Below are 19,737 nucleotides of genomic sequence, written 5' to 3'. Positions count from 1 at the left end.
AAGAAGAAAGAGTGGCTGAACTGAAGCTGAAAAACGTTTGGGCTTTTTGGGCTGTGTTAGGCTGCAACAAGTAAAGGGCTGGACTTTAAAAACATAGGGCAAAAAAAAGAAAAATCAAAGAGGAGCCGCTGAAGCAAAAAGAGGTCAGCCGCTGAAGCAAGAAGAGAAAAAAAGGGGCTGAAGCAGAAAGAAAGAGGGGGTTGGAACAGAGAATTTTTCAGCATTTATTTTCTTTCCAATCTTCTCAGAAAAAATTATGGTGAACTCGTTTGTGTTGGATTTAATTTTTAGCATGAACTAAACTTTCTTTATTCTAGGAAAGCGATGTAATCTAGTTTCGAACTATGCTTGTTTTTCTATGTTAATTTGAACAAATTCTCTTCATGTTTGTCTGATTTATTCTAAGTTTATTGCTTCTAATTAACTGGCCATTAATTTGATGATTTTAATCTTGTGATTTGCTGTCGAAAGAGGGGATTATAAGATAGATCTTGAATATTTCAGCATAGGTAAATATAGAGATCGAAAGACTTGTATGATCCTATGTAGTATTAAAATCGTTGGTCTTAATGCTTTCTTGCTTTATTAAATTGCATACTCTTGTGTAAAATAATGAACAAGAATGTTTCCAATTAACTATCGAAAGAGGCTGTTGGATGAGTTTGGAGATTGCTAACAAACAGAGAAAATTAAATTAAATTAGCTAGATAAGTAAAGCATAGTGAGAGATTAGGTGAAATCGATTTCCTAGAAGTTTCTTTCTCATTAAGTTGATTTTCAAGCAACATCTTTTTTTTTTTTCCTCTGCGTATCTTTTATTTAAATTGATTTTATTTTGAATTCCAATTACTAAAACCTTAGTGACTTCTCTAGATAAAATCAAGATTAGAATAATTTTGATATTTGTCAAAAGTAAGTTACCAATCCCTGAGGACGATATTCTTCTCATCACTTTACTATAAAACTACGATACTGTGCACTTGCAGTTTTGCACCGTACAAAAACCAAAAAGGAAAGAAAAGCGTAAATGGGGGTGGGCGTACCTGGAAGTTAGGGAGGAAACTGAGGAGGTGAGGAGCAAAGTACGCGTAGGAGAGATCAACTGCACAGAGAATGGGGAAATGGAAAAAGGAAAAGCCAAAAGAAATCAAAGGTTTCTGCCTTGGAAAGTGCAGGAAAACTGAAAAGGCACTCACCGGAAACGAGGCACTCCCACCAGTAGAAATCAAACACGTGGCACTGAGAGGAGCCACAGCCGCCACTACGCAATCAATGCGGAGCAGAACTCCAAGCGCCATTACTGAAAAATAAATAAATCAAAAATAATGGTAATAACAATATTTTCATATTCCTATAATCGTCCGAGAAATGGACGACCATGGAATAGGGGGGCAGCTGATACGCCCGACCAAAATGGTAATCATCCATACAATGCAAGATAGGGACGACCTTACTAAAATCGTCCAGAGAGAGAAGGTCGTCGCTCAAAGACCTGAACACTCGTTCCCATTCTTTGCGGAACGGTTACGAGACATTAATCAACCTTCAGACCGTTGGGAATGGCAGCTCATCATTAACACCCAGCAAGGACGTTACAAGGCTAGATTAAAGCCTCTATCAAGACTCCACCAACGGCTAGAAGAAATGACCTGCAAGCACACATATATAAAGACTGAACCCCGAAAGGGGTGGGGTAAGAAAACACTCTAGCATACTACTCTCATTGCTCTCCTTTGTCGATCTTTCTGACTTTGGCATCGGAGACCTTTTTGCAGGCACAACGCTGGCGAACTACTTCCTTTCGTTCGTCCACGGATTGCAGAAGATTGATTTGGCGAGGAACGGCTCCATCTGGATGATCATAATCAACTGACGATCAATTCATCATCAATAATTTATAAGGTACTATAAATTAATTTTTTGAACTCAACCGAAGTCCTCAATAGCTTTTAAAATCTCTGCAAAAGCATGTAACAAAATCACAAACTACATTTGCTAATCGCTTGTAAATGGCAAAGTGGACACTACTTCCATTTGACAGTCTCTGCACAAGCATGTAACATACCATTCTATATTGTTATGGGGTTGTTATGAATTATAGTCTGTGTGTGTGTTGGCTGCACACCAGGTGAGTAAGAATGGTGGATTAGAATACCAAAGTTGATGACAAGAAGAAAAAAGAAATGATAATTGCTTGTAAATGACAAAGTGATAAAAATTAGTTATGGAGGATTGATGGGTTGCTGCACACCCCTAATTTAAAAAAAAAAAAAAAAAAAGGTTATGCAAAAGAAGCAGTATAGACAACAGAATTACATTGTTATGCATAAAATAAGAAATGGGATTAGAGGAGTCTAGTGCACTTGGACGATTTTTTTTTTGTACCACTCGTACCATGTTTTCACACTAAAATTTTAAAGCATATCCTTTTCATTGTGCGTTGCACTATTTAGAAATAAATCATGTGCACTGCCACGTCTTATTAACTAAGAGTCTTGGAAAAAGATAAAATAAAAAATAAAATGAGTTTATTTTTCTATCATACTCATAAAAACTAAATCCACAAATGGGGATGAGGATTTGAACCCTAAATATGAATATTTGATGGATATTCTTTATATGTAACATTAATTTTAAATTAAAATTATATACTAAATGGATATAATAAGTTGATTTTACAAACAATTAAGTCTAATGAGATAATAAATTTCACAATTATATGTGAATTTTGATCTCATTAAAAATGAGATCACACTATTAAAACTCAAAGTTACGAACAAACTTATATATATATATATATATATAACCGAAACTTTTGAAACTCTCACAATTTTTTATGCCAGCACAATATTTAAATAAAATTATCATTTTATTTAAATAAAATTATTTTTGTTTAGTCCAAACTTAACAAGGAGTGAAATTCTCTTTGTAACAAGTCCAACTAAAACTCAATCTCACCATTATCATTTTAAAAAAATATTTAAATAAAATTATCATTTTATTTAAATAAAATTATTTTTGTTTAGTCCAAATTTAACAAGGAGTAAAACTTTATCTTTGTAAGAAGTCCAACTAAAACTCAAACTCATCACTATCATTTTTTTTAAACAAAATTATTTTTGTTTAATTCAAACTTAACAATGAGTGAAATTCTATCTCTCGAACAAGTCAAATTTTAATTTAAACTCAAACATTGATAATTTATCTCTAAATTTGCGAGGTTAATCATATATATATATATATATATATATATAGCCGAAATCTCTAAAACTCATATAATTTTCCATGTCAGCACAATATTTAAATAAAATTATCGTTTTATTTAAATAAAATTATTTTTATTTAGTCCAAACTTAACAAGGAGTGAAACTCTATCTTTCTAAATGCAAAGCAAACCCCAGTTTATATTTTTTTTAAAGTCGAGTAAAGGTATGAGCTCTTCTTATTTTATTTTCTTCTTCTCTATTTTGTTAAACAAAATTATTTTATGGTTTTTCATGTATTTTTTAAAAAGTAATTTTCGTACATGAACTAATGAACTCTCTCTAGCCGTTTTTTACAAGATAAAAAAGCTTGCAATAATTGAAATTATTCTTTTGAATGTAACTCATCTTTCTCTTATATTTCTCTATTATTTAGTCATATATATTTTGTTTTGTTTTAATAATTTCTAAGCAGTGAATCATCTGATTCTTTAATATATTTTGGTATTTCAAAATTTTTAATATCTGAATTTTTAAGTTATTTTTTTGCTGTATCTGAAATTGTTTGACAAATTTTTTGTAAGCCATTGTAAGTTTAAGCAATAGCTTCTTCATCAAATTGTAACACAAATTGAAGTCATACAAGAGCAAATCATGCAATTGTGTAGTTTCTTAAATTTTTTATAAAATTATTTTAATTTACTTCACAAATAGGTAGGTTCCTGGGTATAGCACGGGTTAACAACTAGTTTAAACAAAAAAAGAGTTATGAACAAAAGTTGTAGAATTTACTGCGCGAAACATTTTCATAGTCTGACTTGTCTAATGACTAGATCCATAATTTGAGTTTGATTTCAAATTTTAGCGGGCCAGCAGGACACAAAAAGGCTTCTGTGAAATGTTGTGTGTCAGATAGACTTTACATGGAAGATATTCATGGACGGACCCAAAGTCCTGGCCCCCTGACATTACCCCAAAAATAAATTGCATGAGAACATCTTTGCTACTTTAATCATGTTATGTATGCTCTTATTTTGCAGATGGTGGGTATTATCTCCCAAGAGCTGCAAGTTCTGGTGGTGCTGAAACTCTCAGGAACAGTCTTGCCCAGTCACCTCCACATGTGATTCAATCCCCACTACCAGATAGTCTTCCTACCTGAAGGCGATGCCGACCTGATCCATTGCCAGAGAGAATAGACAAATTGCTTAATGAGCTAGATAATAAAAAAGTGGGAGGATAGAAACCTATGAAGGATAAAAAGAAATTTAATGATTAAAAAGTGATAGGATAGAGAAGAAAAAAGTTGAAGGATAAAAAATGATGTTACTTTCCTTGTGTTTGGTTGAAAAAAAATGAGAAAATTTTAATTTAGTTTGTATAGATTTTTTGTTATGCTAATGGCATATGAGAAGTATTAGTTTCCCATTATTTTTGGATCTTGCTTAAAGCTTTATTACAATAAAGCAATTGCTTATTTTTTTTTTTTTTTAAGGGGGAAGCAATAGCTTATTGGTACTTAATTATTAGGCTAATACTTATTACACACGTATATATTTACACACAAGTGTTTTTCAATTGAAAACGTGGGTTCAACCCACAATTTCAAGTTGCTTCCATAATTATTAAGTCAAGGTTTCAACCCTGAAGTTCTCTCTCTATAAATGAAACTATGAAAACTGCATCTTCCAATAAGCCTTGAAAGAATAACAAGAGGCTTTAGTATCCGTTTAGATACTGCGTTTGAGGGTTACGTCTACGTTTTATGTTTTTTTTTTTTTTTTTTTTTGAGAAGAGCGTTAACTGAGTTCCAGTGAGTCCTGTGCATTGTTCACGGGACCAACAAACCTCTTTTTTTAACAAAACTTTCATTAAAAATGTGTCCTACAGCATTATTCACATATTTAAAAATTATTTTGCTATAGTGTTTTCAGTTTTTAGTTTTTAGCAAAATAAGCGGTATCCAAATACACCTTTAAGCTGGGCTCCATTGAGTAGCTAGGACAGGGCTTAGGTTTCAACATTTGGTCCTATTTACTGGGCCAAGTGCAGGCCTTCACAATGGAGCTTGAATTTAGGTTAAGACCTGCCTCTAAAACCCAGGTAGGCTAGCAAAATGAACAAGTCTATTTGTGAGCAAGGGCTTATTTATATTGCCGATGTGTGGATGTGACTGGAGCCCACAATGCTCAAAAGACATATTTGAACATGAGCTTGACTGTAATAGGCATTTCGTGAACTGCAACTGATTTCATTGAAAAGGGGCACATCCATGGGCCTATAGAGGAAAAGGAAATAGGTTAAATTGCCATTGAAAACTTATTAAGAGCATCAAATTCCTTTGTCGTGTCTTAAAATGTGATATTGTTTTTGCTCTCCAGTAACATATAAGTTTTGATGTGCATTCTATAGCACCAAGCTCCATTTTTTGTCAAACTATTAATCGCTGTTAAAGAGTAGCGCTATGGGTATTACAAATTTTATTATAGTGAATGCACAAATTGATGTGTTATTTTATCTTTTTTTAATAATTTTTTATACAAGAGAGAAATTTTACTCTAATATAATCTAAGTGTATATGTATGTGAAGCTCCCTTCTGAAAACTTGAATTTCGGCCCTTGCTCCTACATCCTGCAAGCACTTATACCTGTGGAGTGACCATCGCATCAAAGGTGTACGGTGGTGATGTGTTATCGATCATAAAGAGGCAATCCAAATATTTATTTATGTTGTGGTTGAAGCCACTAATCACATTCATTAACATATTAATTTGTAAGCTTTGTGTAATAAAACATGTTGTACCTTTAAAGCATTCATATTAAAAGTGCTAAAATGCACCAAAAACACACCCAAAAAAAAAAAGAAAACCACATCAAATCAAAGGTGCCAAAAGTCCCGTGGTCTTATATTACGGTTTTATATTATTTATTTATTTATTCTATATTTAAAATTGGAGATTATAGATAAGGATAATTATCTATTCCTTTCAAGATTCTAATAGAAGTTTATAGATAAGGATTGCTATAAAGTTTTGATAAGGATAATAATTAACTACCCCTATAATTAAGGATTCTAATAGAAGTTAGACGATATCAACTAGGGGATGGTAACGCACATTATAAAAAGGGTAATCAAGTCAGGCATAAACCCTAAGAACCAATTTAATGGCTCCCAGAAAGTAAGAAGCGTTTTTAGTAAAGACATAACCATCTTTCCTACCATGTATAGATCTAAACCAAAATTACAGCCTAAGTTTTTTCTCATTTTTTTGAATTCTTTTTTGTTTACTCTTGACACACACCTTCTCCTAATATTATTTTTCGCAATTATTTTCTAAAGCTATAGTCTCACAATTTCTTGAAATTTTTTTGACATTCATATTTTCTTAACCTAGTTTCTCCTACTTCTCATTTTTTCTTGACTTATTTTTTCACAACATCATCTACTTCTAAGATCACCTCTGGAAAGTTTTAATTACTCTTAAACCATTTTTTTTCACAATTTTTAAGGGTTTTTAATTTTTTTTCTGCATTTCCTCTCTCTTTGTTTTCTATTTTATTTTTGTTTTCTGATTTTTTTGGTTGTATTTATTCTTTGTTCATTGGTTATTTGGAAACGACAATATGTGTTATGGTTTTACTGGAAGGAATATAATGAGGGTTTGTTTAGATTTAGGCCTTGTTTGGGAGGAGGGAATGGAATGGAATGAAAAGAATAATTTTAAAATATTCTTCCCTTTCCTTGTTTGGGAGTTTTAATAGAGGGAATGGAAAGCTCATTCCCTTGTTTGGGAGTTTAGGCTCCGTTTGGGAGTTCATAAAGGAATGGAATGGAATGATCATAAGGGAATGGAAAAGAATGAAATTGAATGGAATTAACCTTAATTGGATGTTTTGGGAGGAAATGGAATGGGTAGGAGGGAACACTCATTCTTCTCTATTCTCTTAAAACCTCAAATTTTCATTCCTCTCGAAATTGGGAGGAATGGGAGGGAATAAAATTAGATTTAATGAATTTTTTACTAAAACTCCCAAAATACTCCTATATATATTCAACCATTTATTTTAAAATAGGGGTCTAATTGTAATATTGTCATAAAATGATTTCATTCCATTCCCTCCATGTTGCTCCCCAACAAAATTACTTATATTCCATTCATTTTCACTCCTTTCCATTCCTTTATTTTAAACATCCAATCAAGGTTACTTAATTTCATTCCATTCCATTCTTTTCCATTCCTTTCCCTTACTTAAATACATTCTATTCCTTTCAATTCTCTTATTATTAGGACAAAATAGGTCTTTGCCCTTTTTTAAAAAAAATCTAGCATTTTGCCTATTTTCCCAAACTAATTAGGAAAATGCCCCTCTTTTGAAACTCGACTTTCTCAAAATTGAGTAAAAATTTTTTTTTTGGAGGCCTATAGTAGCGTTTTAAGGAGTCTATAGTGATGTTTTAAGGCCTATAGTGGCGTTTTGTAACTCGATCTTCATGAACTCAAGTTCAATGCAAGTTTTTCCTTTTTTTTTTTTACCTATAACTCGAGTTCATGGAGTTCGAGTTACAAAACACCACTATAGGCTCATTAAAACGTCACTACATATTCCTTAAAACGCCACTATAGGGCTTAACTCAATTTTGAGAAAGTCGAGTTTCAAAAGAGGAGCATTTTCCTAATTAGTTTGGGAAATGGGGCAAAATGCTGGATTGTTTTTTTAAAAAGGGAAAAGGCCAATTTTTTCCCTTATTATTATTCCATTCCATTCAATTCTCTTATGAACTCCCAAAAGGAGCCTTAAAGTTGGATGATGGATGTCTCTTTATTAGAGAAGTTTGTTACATATTTAGCGTATAATCCATTCCTGGAAAACAAAATTATACTTTGTGTAGATTGAGGTATGTATTTTATAACTTGCTAGTTATTTTCCCCTTTAATTTTGATACAAATGTAGCGGACCACTAAATTCTCTTTTAGTTGCTTTCGGAGCATCATGAAGATTCATATATATGTTTGATTGAACCCGAGGATCAGGTGATGGCTTGATGGAATTCTCGTTTATGGAGAATTGACTCAAATGCAATTTACATTTTAGCCCCAAAAAAAATTATCACTCTATCTAACTCACTGAATGCATTGGTTATTTTGTTGACCCTCAAAGTTATTAGTATTGGTATTAACTAATATACCAAATATATTAGGCATCTGGAACAAATGGATTGCCCATTTAATTTTGATGTACAACCTTGTGCTGAATCAATATTTTGTGCTTTTTTTAATCTTTTTTCTTTCTTTCCATACTACAAGTTTTAATTGTTCAATTAAATGCAATAATAATACTTAAATGTATTAATTAATAGATACAAGGACCCTTCCATAAAAAAAATAAAAAGATTTTAACCAAAAAAATATAAAGTATAAACAAAGAAAAGAGAACACCAAGAATTTACGTGGTTCAGTTTGGCCTACGTCCATGGGTGGCAACAACAAGAAATTTCACTAACAAATTTGGAGAATACAAAATGATGTAGAGACATTCTCACAAAACTCAAACCCCAATACACCCAAAATTATTCTCTCTCAAAGACAAAGTTTACTACCTCCATAAAATGTTTGGGATTGAATACAAAATTTGAGGCTAAACCTAAAATAAGTAGAAGATTTCCCTTCTCTGGAATTCTTGCACAACACTCATTAAAGTGGTCTCTCACTATGACCTTTTGCCACACCTTTTTGTATCACCCAACTTGTTAGACTCGCCACACAAATCAAATAAGAGAGCAACATATATATATATATTGAGAATACAAATCATTTGTACCATTTTTTTTCTACCAATTTTGCACCATTTTTTTTTGTTGTTGTCCACCAATTATGATATGTCACGTGTTCTCTTTTTTTTTTTTTTTTTTTTTTTTTTCATTTTAAAATTTAGTTATTTTATAAGGAATGTAAAAAAGAATACATGGTAAGAATTAGTTTTCGATCAAGAAGAAACCAAAGTCAACAAAGGAGAATATATTGTAATGCACACAAAAGATATGCAATTAAAGCATGAATGAAACAAAAGTGACACATCTCCATTGTAGCTTGAATTTAATCAAACCACCTAAATGAAAAATCCTCCTATTCCTCCATCAAACTCTCCATAAATTATCTCAAATTGCAACCCAAATCAATTCAAAATATGTATATAAGGAAAAATCTAATAATCTTCACCCTAATTAAAATTCCACCAAGCAATCTTCCAAACAAGTCAAAGAAAGAATTTCTAAAATTCTCCTACACCTCCATCAAAGTCTCTATGGATTATCTCAAATTGCAACCCAAATCAATTCAAAATATGAATATAAGGAAAAATCTAATAATCTTCACCATAACTAAAATTCCACCAAGCAATCTTCCAAACAAGTCAAAGAAAGAATTTCTCCTTAATCTGAAAATGAAGAATTACAAATTTCACCAAGCTTTTCAAAAATTATCCACAATGAAGAGATTTTGTAGATCACCAAATTTAATCAAAATCCTCCCTACCTTGTAGAGACTTCTCTCAAGCCATGATTACTTAAGGTGTCAAATCAAAACGAAGCCCAACCAAAAGACCAAAGTGCAAATCATCTCAAGCTACTTCATATGCCAATAGGCCCCAAATGCATCCAAAAATAGTGTCAAAACCAATTAGAGCCCAACCAAATGAACAAAAGGCATATAATCCCAAGCAAACTCCAAATAAAAACCTTTTTGAACTTATAGTTTATTCAGTATCCACCTCTTTATTCCCCCCCCCCCCCCCCCCAAAACACACACAAAAAAAAAAAAAAAAAAAAAAAAAAAAAAAAAAACAATTTACCATGAATGCTTCTTGATGCAATAAGATAGAAACCATTTTTCCAAAACCAATTAAACAAACAATCCTATTAATGAAGAGCTCCAAAAGACCAATGCATGAATACCACAACCAAACCTATAATAAATTTCTAGCTACAATCTCACGGCTAGTATCAATAGAAGTAAGATCTTTTGAGGTCCTACCATGTCATTCCCACAGAAGAAAGTTCTCTCTTAAGAAGAACTAATTCTCTAAAACTTGATAACCTTATACAAATGTGTAGTACCAATGTGGAAGACCTTCAAAATAGTGAAAAGAGCAATTTCTAAAATCTTAACTATTTTTTTTTTTACACATGAGGCAGATCTAGGAGAATATATAGTACAATCCAGTATGAATCTTTTCACGAAATTGGGGTGACCTCATGTAATCATGTTGATATAATCAGCAATAAGTAAGAATCCATTTTTCCCCTTCTCACCCTCTAATTTCTCGACATCTCACATAGAAATAATCTCAAATAAAAAAAAATCAATAAGAAATATAAATAAAATATAAGGAGCCCAATGAACTCATCATGATAAGTTTGAAGACAATGTTCTGATTGACCTTAACCAGTTTGGTTTCCCACACTTTAAGAGCTTTTGACCAAAAACATAAAGTAGAAGAAAGCAAGAAAGAACTTAGCTTCCTTTAAGCTTGAAGCACTTAGTTGGGCTTGGATAGGTCTAGAGATGAAGGCTTGGATAGGTTGAAGATGATGTTCTTGCAGTACTAGATGAACATTGAAGCGGCCAAAGATTGGCGCTAGGCATCACAGTAGAGTAGAGATTCAAGCTCAATGCCGACAACTGCAGAGGAAATGAACAGTCATGCAAAATTGTGGTTTTTTAAGTTTCACCTTTATAAGTATTTAAAACTATACATGAGGATCAAATGCATACAAACAAGATAGCGTACTTGAGAATATGTAAAACACTTGGGAAGCTTAAATCAGATTTTCGAGACCAACAAGCTCTCTTAATGTGATCATGCCCAAAGGCTTTGTGAATGGGGATTTCCAAGTTGATAGCTTTTGATAAACTTGTTGCATGGTCGGACGAGAATGTGGATTGGTGTGCAAGCATGCCAATGCTATCTTTGCCACTAAAACCACCTTCTCCATAACTTGCCCAGTAGGCAATGCAAGCCGTTGATCCAATACATCTTCTAATAGCACATCATAGGAAGATGATGCAAATGAGGTTGATAGAAATGATGAGATCAAATCACCCGGATGCCTTCCCATAATTACTTCTAATGTGACTACTCCAAAGCTATAAACGTCGCACTTTTCACTTACTTCCATTGTGTAAGCATGTTCTGAAAGTAAAAGATCAGAGTTTTACTATTCTTTCACATTGTAGAAGCAAGTTTGTACTAAGATTTCTATTCATATAGTAAATTCTTTCGGAATTAGGTGGAGGGGTCAACTAAAGGAATTGAATTCTGCTAAAATTTTGAATGTCAAATAAGAAAAAGGGAATTCTTTTTCTTAGAGAGAGAGAAGGGGTGGGGCTACCTATGTATTATGTCATCTTAAAAATTTTTCCTTGAATGCAGGAGTATTACGGGTAGTGCAAGCAAAATTTTGATTTAAACTATTCACCAAATAATTAAATCTAGTTTGAAAGAATTGACTAGTTGGAAAATGAGGCTCACTCTATAAAATGTGATTCTTCAATAAGAACAAATTAGTTGGATGTATTTATGCACAATTACTATGCAACAAAACAAAAAATTAAAATCTCAACAATTGAAATTAAAAAGAACATTTTATTTATTGTAATAGTGATTATGACCCCAAATAAAGGAGGTAACCATATAAATTATCAATGATTGTGACCTCCAATCTCGTATTTTTATTTTTTAATGCCAATCAAGATGATATTGAAAATAATTTTTTTCATTCCTAATTCAGCAGAGTACTCTAATTACTAAGGACAAAGTTTAGCTACAAAATTCACTCAATGAAATAAAGGCGAAAATACACTTTTGGTCCCTACATTTTAGGCTGATTCCCATTTTGGTCCCTATTTTGATTTTACAACTATTCTAGTCCCTAAAAAGAGAAAATCAATTCTATTTTGGTCCCTACCGTCAACCCACTAACAGAAAATGCATATGTGGCAAACAAAGTACTCTGTTGGCAGGCTTTGCAATTAAAAAATAAATAATTGATCCTACGTGTCATTAGCCACACACCCATGTCAAATCCACATTAGCAAAAAAATTCATTAGGCATTTAAATAATGCTATGTCAGCATTTTACTTATTTTTTTAATTAATTTTTTTAAAAGCCAAAAAAAATAATTAGTTAAAAAAAAGCTAAAATTAGTTTAAATGTCTGTTTCTTTAAATTGGTTAATTTTTTTTGATATTTTCTATAAAAAAAAAAAAAAAAAAAAAAACCCTATACTTGACTCTCTAGAAGTGCAAAAATGGCAATCAAGCGAAAATGGTGAAGTAGTCGTCATTGGAAGCGTTGTTGTTGGTGTTGGTGTTGGAGTGGGTGCAAAGGAGGTCAAACTGGAGGTCGGAGGTGGCGATGGCATTGGAGAAGAGGTTGTAGCCGTGGGCTCTCAAGGCGAAAAGCGTCGACTCCATGTTGCCGCTAGAGATTCAGTGGACTGGTTTCACACTGCCAAGGAGTGATAGTAGTAGAATCACCATGCCTAGAGTGAGAGTCAGGGTCACGATCTTGATCGCCATTTTTGCACTTCTAGAGAGTCAAGAGTCATTATTTTGATTTTGTTGTTGGTTGCAGGGAAATTTTGGAAGACTTTGGAAGATTTGATTCAGTTGTGGTGCTTTGTTGGTTGCTGGATTTCTAATCTTTTGCTTGGGTTTGATGTTCATGTTCTTTGATTCGGTAGTGGTGATTTGGGGGGTTTTTGTTTTTTTTTTTTTTGTGGGTTTTTTTGTGTTTTTTTGCTAAGAAAATTTATGGGTTTGGGGTTTGGTTGAGATATGGGTTTGGGGTTTGGTTCTTTGCTGGAGATTGATTATGGGGCAAGAACACTGGGGAAGAACACAAAGAACATGAACATGTTCTTCTGAAAAAATAATGAAAGGAATAAAAAAATTTAAAAAAAAAATACAAGAAAGACATTTAATTAATTTATTTTGTTTTGATATGTTTGGTTATAAAGAAAGTACAAGAAAGACAAAGAAAATGATAAGAAAATAAAAATTAATTTGCTAAGAATATGAATCATTTCTAGGAAGAACACAAAGAACATGAATATGTTCTTCCAAAAAAAAATTGGAGTAAAAAAATAATTTTAATTAAAAGAAAGTAAAATTTTTGTTTGAAAGAACATATTTTTTGTTTTATATTCTTTTTAATTAAAACTAAAATTAAAATTGAGGAATTAATTTTTTTTTAATTTTTTAATTTAAATGTTGATGTGACATTTAAAAAATGCCAAATAAATTTAAAAATATATATATTTTAATGTCTATGTCAACGTCATGTCAGCAAGCTTGACCCTGTGTCTGCCAAATAGGACTTTTCAATTAGTGGGTTAACGGTAGAAACCAAAATAGAATTGATTTTCTGTTTTTAGGGACTAGAATAGTAGTAAAATCAAAATATGAATCAAAATGAGAATCGGTCCAAAATGTAGGGATCAAGAGTGTTTTTTCACCTAAAATAAACATTACTACATATTTTGAAAATCTAACCGTTGAATTGCATATTCACACTCTTAATACATATGTCAAATTTTGTGTCAATCGGATATTATTTACTATATGATCTATAAGCTTATATTTTAAGCATAATTTTAAACTACAAAAATTAACAATTAAAAAAAATTTATTGATGCCATACTTATTGATTTTTAATTTTATTGAAATTTTGCAAACATAAAAGATATAAGAAAAAGATATAATCCATTGGTGAAATTTTCAAAACTCACCTCTAATGAAAAGATATTGATTAAGGTTGTAACCTAAGGCTACAGTCAATTTTTTAGCTAAACTTTGTCCAATTATTAATCAAATCTACTAGCTCAAACAGTGACAATCGTACACAACATTATGTGGTTAAACAAATTTTAAAGGACAAATTCAAGTTTGGAGGAATTTCCTCCAATTCATTAAGTTGTGATTTATAAGACTATTCACATGTATTATTTAAACAAGTCACATAACTTATATAAAAAGTTATGTGTTTAAAATTAGTACATGCGAGTAGCCTCTTTAATAGCCACTTAGCTAGTTCAAGGAAGTTTCCTCAAAACCGGTTTGGAGGTAAACTTTTTCCAATTTTTAAAGACAAACAATGCCAATTGAAATAACATTAATAAGACGAGACACAACAATAGTCACAATGCATATATAGATGATGTGATTGTTGTTAATAAAAGTTGAGTTAGTAAGTGCATGTAAAAATTTATGTTACTTCAGTCATAAGATTGTGAAAATTTTAACGTCCCTAGCAATACTTAAATAACATACCAGGAGCGGCATACCCAAAAGTGCCAGCAAATGAAGTCCAATAAGATGCGTCAGAAGTCATAATCCTAGCCGTGCCAAAGTCAGAGACATGAGCTTCATATTCCGAATCTAGCAAAACATTCTTGCTTGATATGTCACGATGAATTATTGGATGTAAGCAATCATGATGCATATAAGATAGAGCGCTTGTAACACCTTTGACAACATTTACCCTCTTAGCCCAATCAAAGTTTGATGCTGATTCATCATTGTTTAGTATTTTTTTCAAGCTCCCTCTTTCCAAGAACTCATAGACTAAAAGCAAGTGCTGTGGATGTGAGCAAAAACCATGAAGCTTTACAATGTTGCGGTGTCGTATTTCAGTTAGACTATTTATCTCACTGGTAAAAGTGTTTACATTGGCCACACTATCTTCTGAGAGTGGATGAAGTTTCTTTACAGCAACAACTTGACCTGTTGACAACTCAACTTTATAGACAATTCCATACCCCCCAACACCAATACAATGTTTGTAATCAAAATCCCCTGTTGCCTCAACAATGTTTTCATAAACCATTTTTCCATCATAGCTACACATTGAAATCGTCTTTTGATGTTCTTCTTCTTTTGTCTCATTTTTTGCCTTTGTCTTTTTAAAGAAAATATTTAATGTAATTCCAATAATGAAAAATATAAGAAAAACAATGCCCAAAAGAACTAAAATTAGTGTCATAACATTATTCCCCTTTTTGACATGAAGATTTTGGCTATATGTAGAGGGGCAAGCCTTCAAACCAGTAGCATTGCCACACAAACCTTTGTTATTTCTAAATGCTTCTACTGGTGCCTCATGAAATGCTTTAGTATTTGGAATAGGACCACCCAATTGATTATAGGACAAGTCAATGGATGTCAAACTTAACAATTGATTAAAACTTGATGGAATATTACCAGAGAGTGCATTGCGGGAAAGATTTAAGATTTCTAACATTTTCAAATCTCCAAGTTGTTGTGGTATCTCCCCCGTCAGAAAATTTTTGCTAAGATCAAGATTTTGGAGATACTGCAAATTGCCAATTTGAAGTGGGATATATTTGCTTAAGTGGTTGTTGCTCAAATTTAACATCCACAACTTTTTACAATTCCCTAAGTCGGGAATAAGCCCACTTAGACTATTTTTGGCAAGATTAAGTTGCTCTAGATTTGATAGCATCCCTAAATTGTAAGGAATGTGTCCATAAAATTTGTTATTGTCTAGATAAAGATCTAACAAAAATGTCAACTTACCTAATTCCTTTCGGATTTCCCCATTTAGCTTATTTGAGGAGAGATTGAGCACATGTAATTGAATTGCTTCTCCAAGCTCCGGAGGTAATCTACCTGAAATATCATTGTTAGATATTTTTAGGCTTGTCAAGTTTTGACATTGGCCCCAGTTAGTTGAAAGTTCACCATAAAGTCTATTATAACTCAAATCCATGTATTTTAAGTGTGGGTATACTCCAAAACTTTCTCCTATATTTCCAATAAGTTGATTTCTATCAAGTCGAACTCTTATGAGGCTAGTACAGTTTCTCATCGATTTTGGTATTGAACCAATAAAATGATTGTTGTCTGCAGTGAATTTCTCAAGCGATCCACCAAGGAACACATTGTTTGGCAAGTGACCAGTGAGTTTGTTTTCAGATATTTCGAACTCCTTCAATTGAGTAAAATTGTTCTGTTCAAATGAAATGAGATCGCTTAACTTATTACGGAATAATCTAAAACAGTTATTTTAGTTAATTTTCCTATAGAAGCAAAACTTATACCTAGGAAATTGTAAAATGATAACTTAAGATCACTCAGAGTCAGAGAACTTACAATTCCAAATTCTTGAGGGATGGAACCAGAAAGTCTGTTGGAAAAAAGATATAGATTGTTGAGGTTGCTTAAGTTTCCAAGAAAAGCAGGGATGGTGCCTATGAGATTGTTCATTGATAACTGAAGGTTAGTCAGAGAACTTAGCATTCCTAATTCTTGAGGGATGGAACCAGAAAGTTGGTTCATATGAAGATATAGAGTGATTAGGTTGCTTAAGTTTCCAAGAGAAGCAGGGATGGTGCCTATGAGATTGTTTATTGATAACTGAAGGTCAGTCAGAGAACTTAGCATTCCTAATTCTTGAGGAATGGAACCAGAAAGTTGGTTCATATGAAGATATAGAGTGGTTAGGTTGCTTAAGCTTCCAAGAGAGGCAGGGATGATACCTGTAAGATTGTTTATTGCCAACGCAAGGAAACTTAGAGAACTTGGCAGACCTATTTCTTGAGGGATGTGACCATAAAGTTGGTTCCCACCAAGATCTAGAATGGTTAGGTTGCTTAAGTTTCCAAGAGAAGTAGGGATGGTACCATAGAGATGGTTCATCTGAAGACATAGAATGTTTAGGTTGCTTAAGTTTCCAAGAGAGGTGGGAATGACCCCAGTGAGATTGTTTGTTGATAAATCAAGCTCACTCAAAGAAGTTAATCCTCCTAGTTCTTGAGGAATAAGGCCACTCATAAGATTTACACCAAGGTAAAAGACGTGAAGACTTGTCAATTGGCCTATTTCGGAAGGAATTATTCCAGTGAATTGATTATAAGAAAGGTCTAGAACTGAGAGTTTAGAGAGGTGAACAATATTTGTAGGGATGGTTCCAAATAGTGAGTTGAAAGAAAGGTCAACACTGAGTAGATTAGGGAAGGATTGAAAGCTTAGATCGTGAAGTGTACCTTTCAAACTGTGACTTGAAAGGTTTAGATGGGTGACACTTCCAGACTTGTCGTCGCAATTTATTCCGACCCAATTGCAAGGATTGCTTCCAGCCCAAGAGGACAAGAAAGACTGGCTTTTACTGTGAAGGTTGGTTTTCCATTTTAGAAGTGCCTTTGCTTCCTTTCTTTCTTCTGCTACCTTAACCTTATTGTTAGTGTAAACAAAAGGAGAAGTTACAGAGGAAACAGAAGCAGTGGATGAACAAATGAAATCAAGGATGATGACAACAAGGAAGAAGAAGACTAGAGATGAAATGAATTGATTGAAGAGTGGTTTGTTTGAAAGGGATGTCATTATGTTGGTGGATGAAGGATGAACTTTTACACTATGGTTGGAGTAGTGGATGAACGATTTCAAATGGATTGAGAGTTATTTATAGAAGGAATTGGAAAATTTGGTTGGCTAAATTTTTGGTTAAATATATTTAGAGGAATCTTCTTGCCTGTTCGGTTATTATCTAGGTGTGCTTTACTGCTTTTATCATAAGTCAACTAAAATGATCATGTGACAATTAAATACGTTATGTGATCTAAAAATATTCATAGATATATATTAACTAAATTGCACTCAAAAACCTCATTTACCAGATGAAGCTGGCGAAACCCAAGTTATTGCTTACTAACCATACAGACCGTACTAATAAATTTTACATCATTTACTAAGAATAGGTTGTTTGCAAGAGTGGTTCTAAGAGTAAAAACTATTTTACATTTCCGCCCCCCAACCCCCCCCCCCCCCCCCCCCACCCACCCACCACAATTCTAATGTGGCAAATTATAAGAGTTTTCCTATCACTTATATATAGACTTATTAGTTTTTTCTCTACTACTTACACTCTACCACGTTATAGTTTTGGCAAAAAAAATTGTGAAATAGTTTTTTTTTTTTTCGCTAAAGAATAGTGTTTTGGGTCATCTGATTAATGTCAACTTTTCTTCTTTTCACACACTCACAAGTGGCAGACAATTAATTAGGCTTTCAATTGGTTTGCTACTTAAACCATGATTACTAACTTAACGTGACATTGTTTGGGTCCAAATCCTATCTGATTTTTGATATCAATCAATTTGTTAGCTTGTTTGGTTACATCAACTTGTCAAAGATTTAGGAGAAACTAAGGGTTCATCGTTACCATGTGGCATTATTTTATTAAAATTGATAACATTTAATTTACTTAAAATACGGTTAATTAAGTACAGGATCCCCAATTTGCCTAAAATTGAGCGTTATTCGACTCAATTATTATACTCAACAGTTTAAACAGTCTTCTACTCGCCTTATAGTGGCTGTGTGTTTGTATATATATATATATATATATATATATATGAAGATAGTAAAATTTAGTCTGATGGGCCTATCTTAATGGGCCTGACGGATGGGTACTGTTTGGTCTTTGTAAAGATGGGCCCACGCGCTCTGAAGGCCCATCGCAGACAGACATGGTAAGGGCCCATGATCCGAAATCTCTATTTGCCTAGAAAAGCCCTAAGATCCAATAAGGGAAATTGTATCAAAGTCCCACATTGGAAAGATCTGGAGGTTAAGAAGAAAAGCAACTCTCTACCACTATAAAAAGGAGTAATATTCACGCAAATCAAGGTAAGATGATTTGACCCTCTCTAACGCCTCAAAATAACTCAAGGGACGAATTCTGACTTGACCTTCGGAGGGCTTTTGGCCGGCACCACACCGGTGCTCTCTAAGGGTTCTTCTTCCGTTCGTTCTTGTTGTGCAGGTTCGTTGACTCGCGAGTACGGTGTGACTTATTGGTGACAATTCTCAACGTCATCAGTTGGCGCCGTCTGTGGGGAACAGAGACGTATAGTACTCCCTAGATTCCCAGACAAAAGAGTTACATGGTACTCACTCGCTCAATGGCAACCACGAATGACGTTCAGGAAGAAGCCCCTACGACGGCCCTTGAGAGACAGGTCAGGACGCTCGCCGCAGCCGTGGAGCGCCTCACCAAGCAAAACCACGACCTACAAGAGCAGCTGAACCAAAAGAATGCCGCGGTCAATAACCAAGGAGCGGATCAAGAGGGGAACAGCGCCGAAAGGAGAAATCAGGACGGACCACAGGGGAGTAACGCCCCGAGCAAACCAGTACGACGGGACATAAGCATCCCTTCCCCGACGGACACTGCTCCACAATCCATCATCGCGGAGATGCAGGCGATGAAGGAGCAGATGGATGTGATGATGAGCGCTCTCAAGGGGCGAGTGTCAAGTGATCTTGACGACCTTGTCAACCGGACTGACTCGCCATTCACGGCAGCCGTCAACTCCTTCCCCCTGCCAAGTAAGTTCCGTATGCCAAGTATGGATAGTTACGACGGAGTCAAGGACCCTCTAGATCACTTAGAGACCTTCAAGACCCTGATGCACCTTCAGGGAGTGGCAGACGCGATTATGTGCAGGGCCTT

General features: G+C 33.7%; 2 protein-coding genes across 2 annotated transcripts; both read right to left on the bottom strand.

The window, feature by feature from the left end:
• Positions 1–10,997: 10,997 nt before the first annotated feature.
• Positions 10,998–15,090, bottom strand: LOC115955321 (MDIS1-interacting receptor like kinase 2-like). The gene is made up of 2 exons (XM_031073409.1): positions 14,535–15,090; positions 10,998–11,393 (listed from the first exon to the last, which is right to left on the bottom strand). Exons 1-2 carry the CDS (start codon positions 15,088–15,090, stop codon positions 11,020–11,022), a joined length of 930 nt encoding a protein of 309 aa, XP_030929269.1. The 3' UTR covers positions 10,998–11,019.
• A 469-nt stretch (positions 15,091–15,559) lies between these two features.
• On the bottom strand, positions 15,560–17,606 carry LOC115956209 (MDIS1-interacting receptor like kinase 2-like). The gene is made up of 4 exons (XM_031074652.1): positions 16,377–17,606; positions 16,083–16,233; positions 15,801–15,893; positions 15,560–15,576 (listed from the first exon to the last, which is right to left on the bottom strand). The coding sequence occupies exons 1-4, from the start codon at positions 17,604–17,606 to the stop codon at positions 15,560–15,562; spliced, it is 1,491 nt and encodes a 496-aa protein (XP_030930512.1).
• Positions 17,607–19,737: the final 2,131 nt, after the last annotated feature.

This window comes from Quercus lobata, chromosome 8, assembly GCF_001633185.2.
Source record: "Quercus lobata isolate SW786 chromosome 8, ValleyOak3.0 Primary Assembly, whole genome shotgun sequence".
Taxonomy (NCBI): domain Eukaryota; kingdom Viridiplantae; phylum Streptophyta; class Magnoliopsida; order Fagales; family Fagaceae; genus Quercus; species Quercus lobata.
This window is presented reverse-complemented; position numbering and strand designations above follow the sequence as displayed.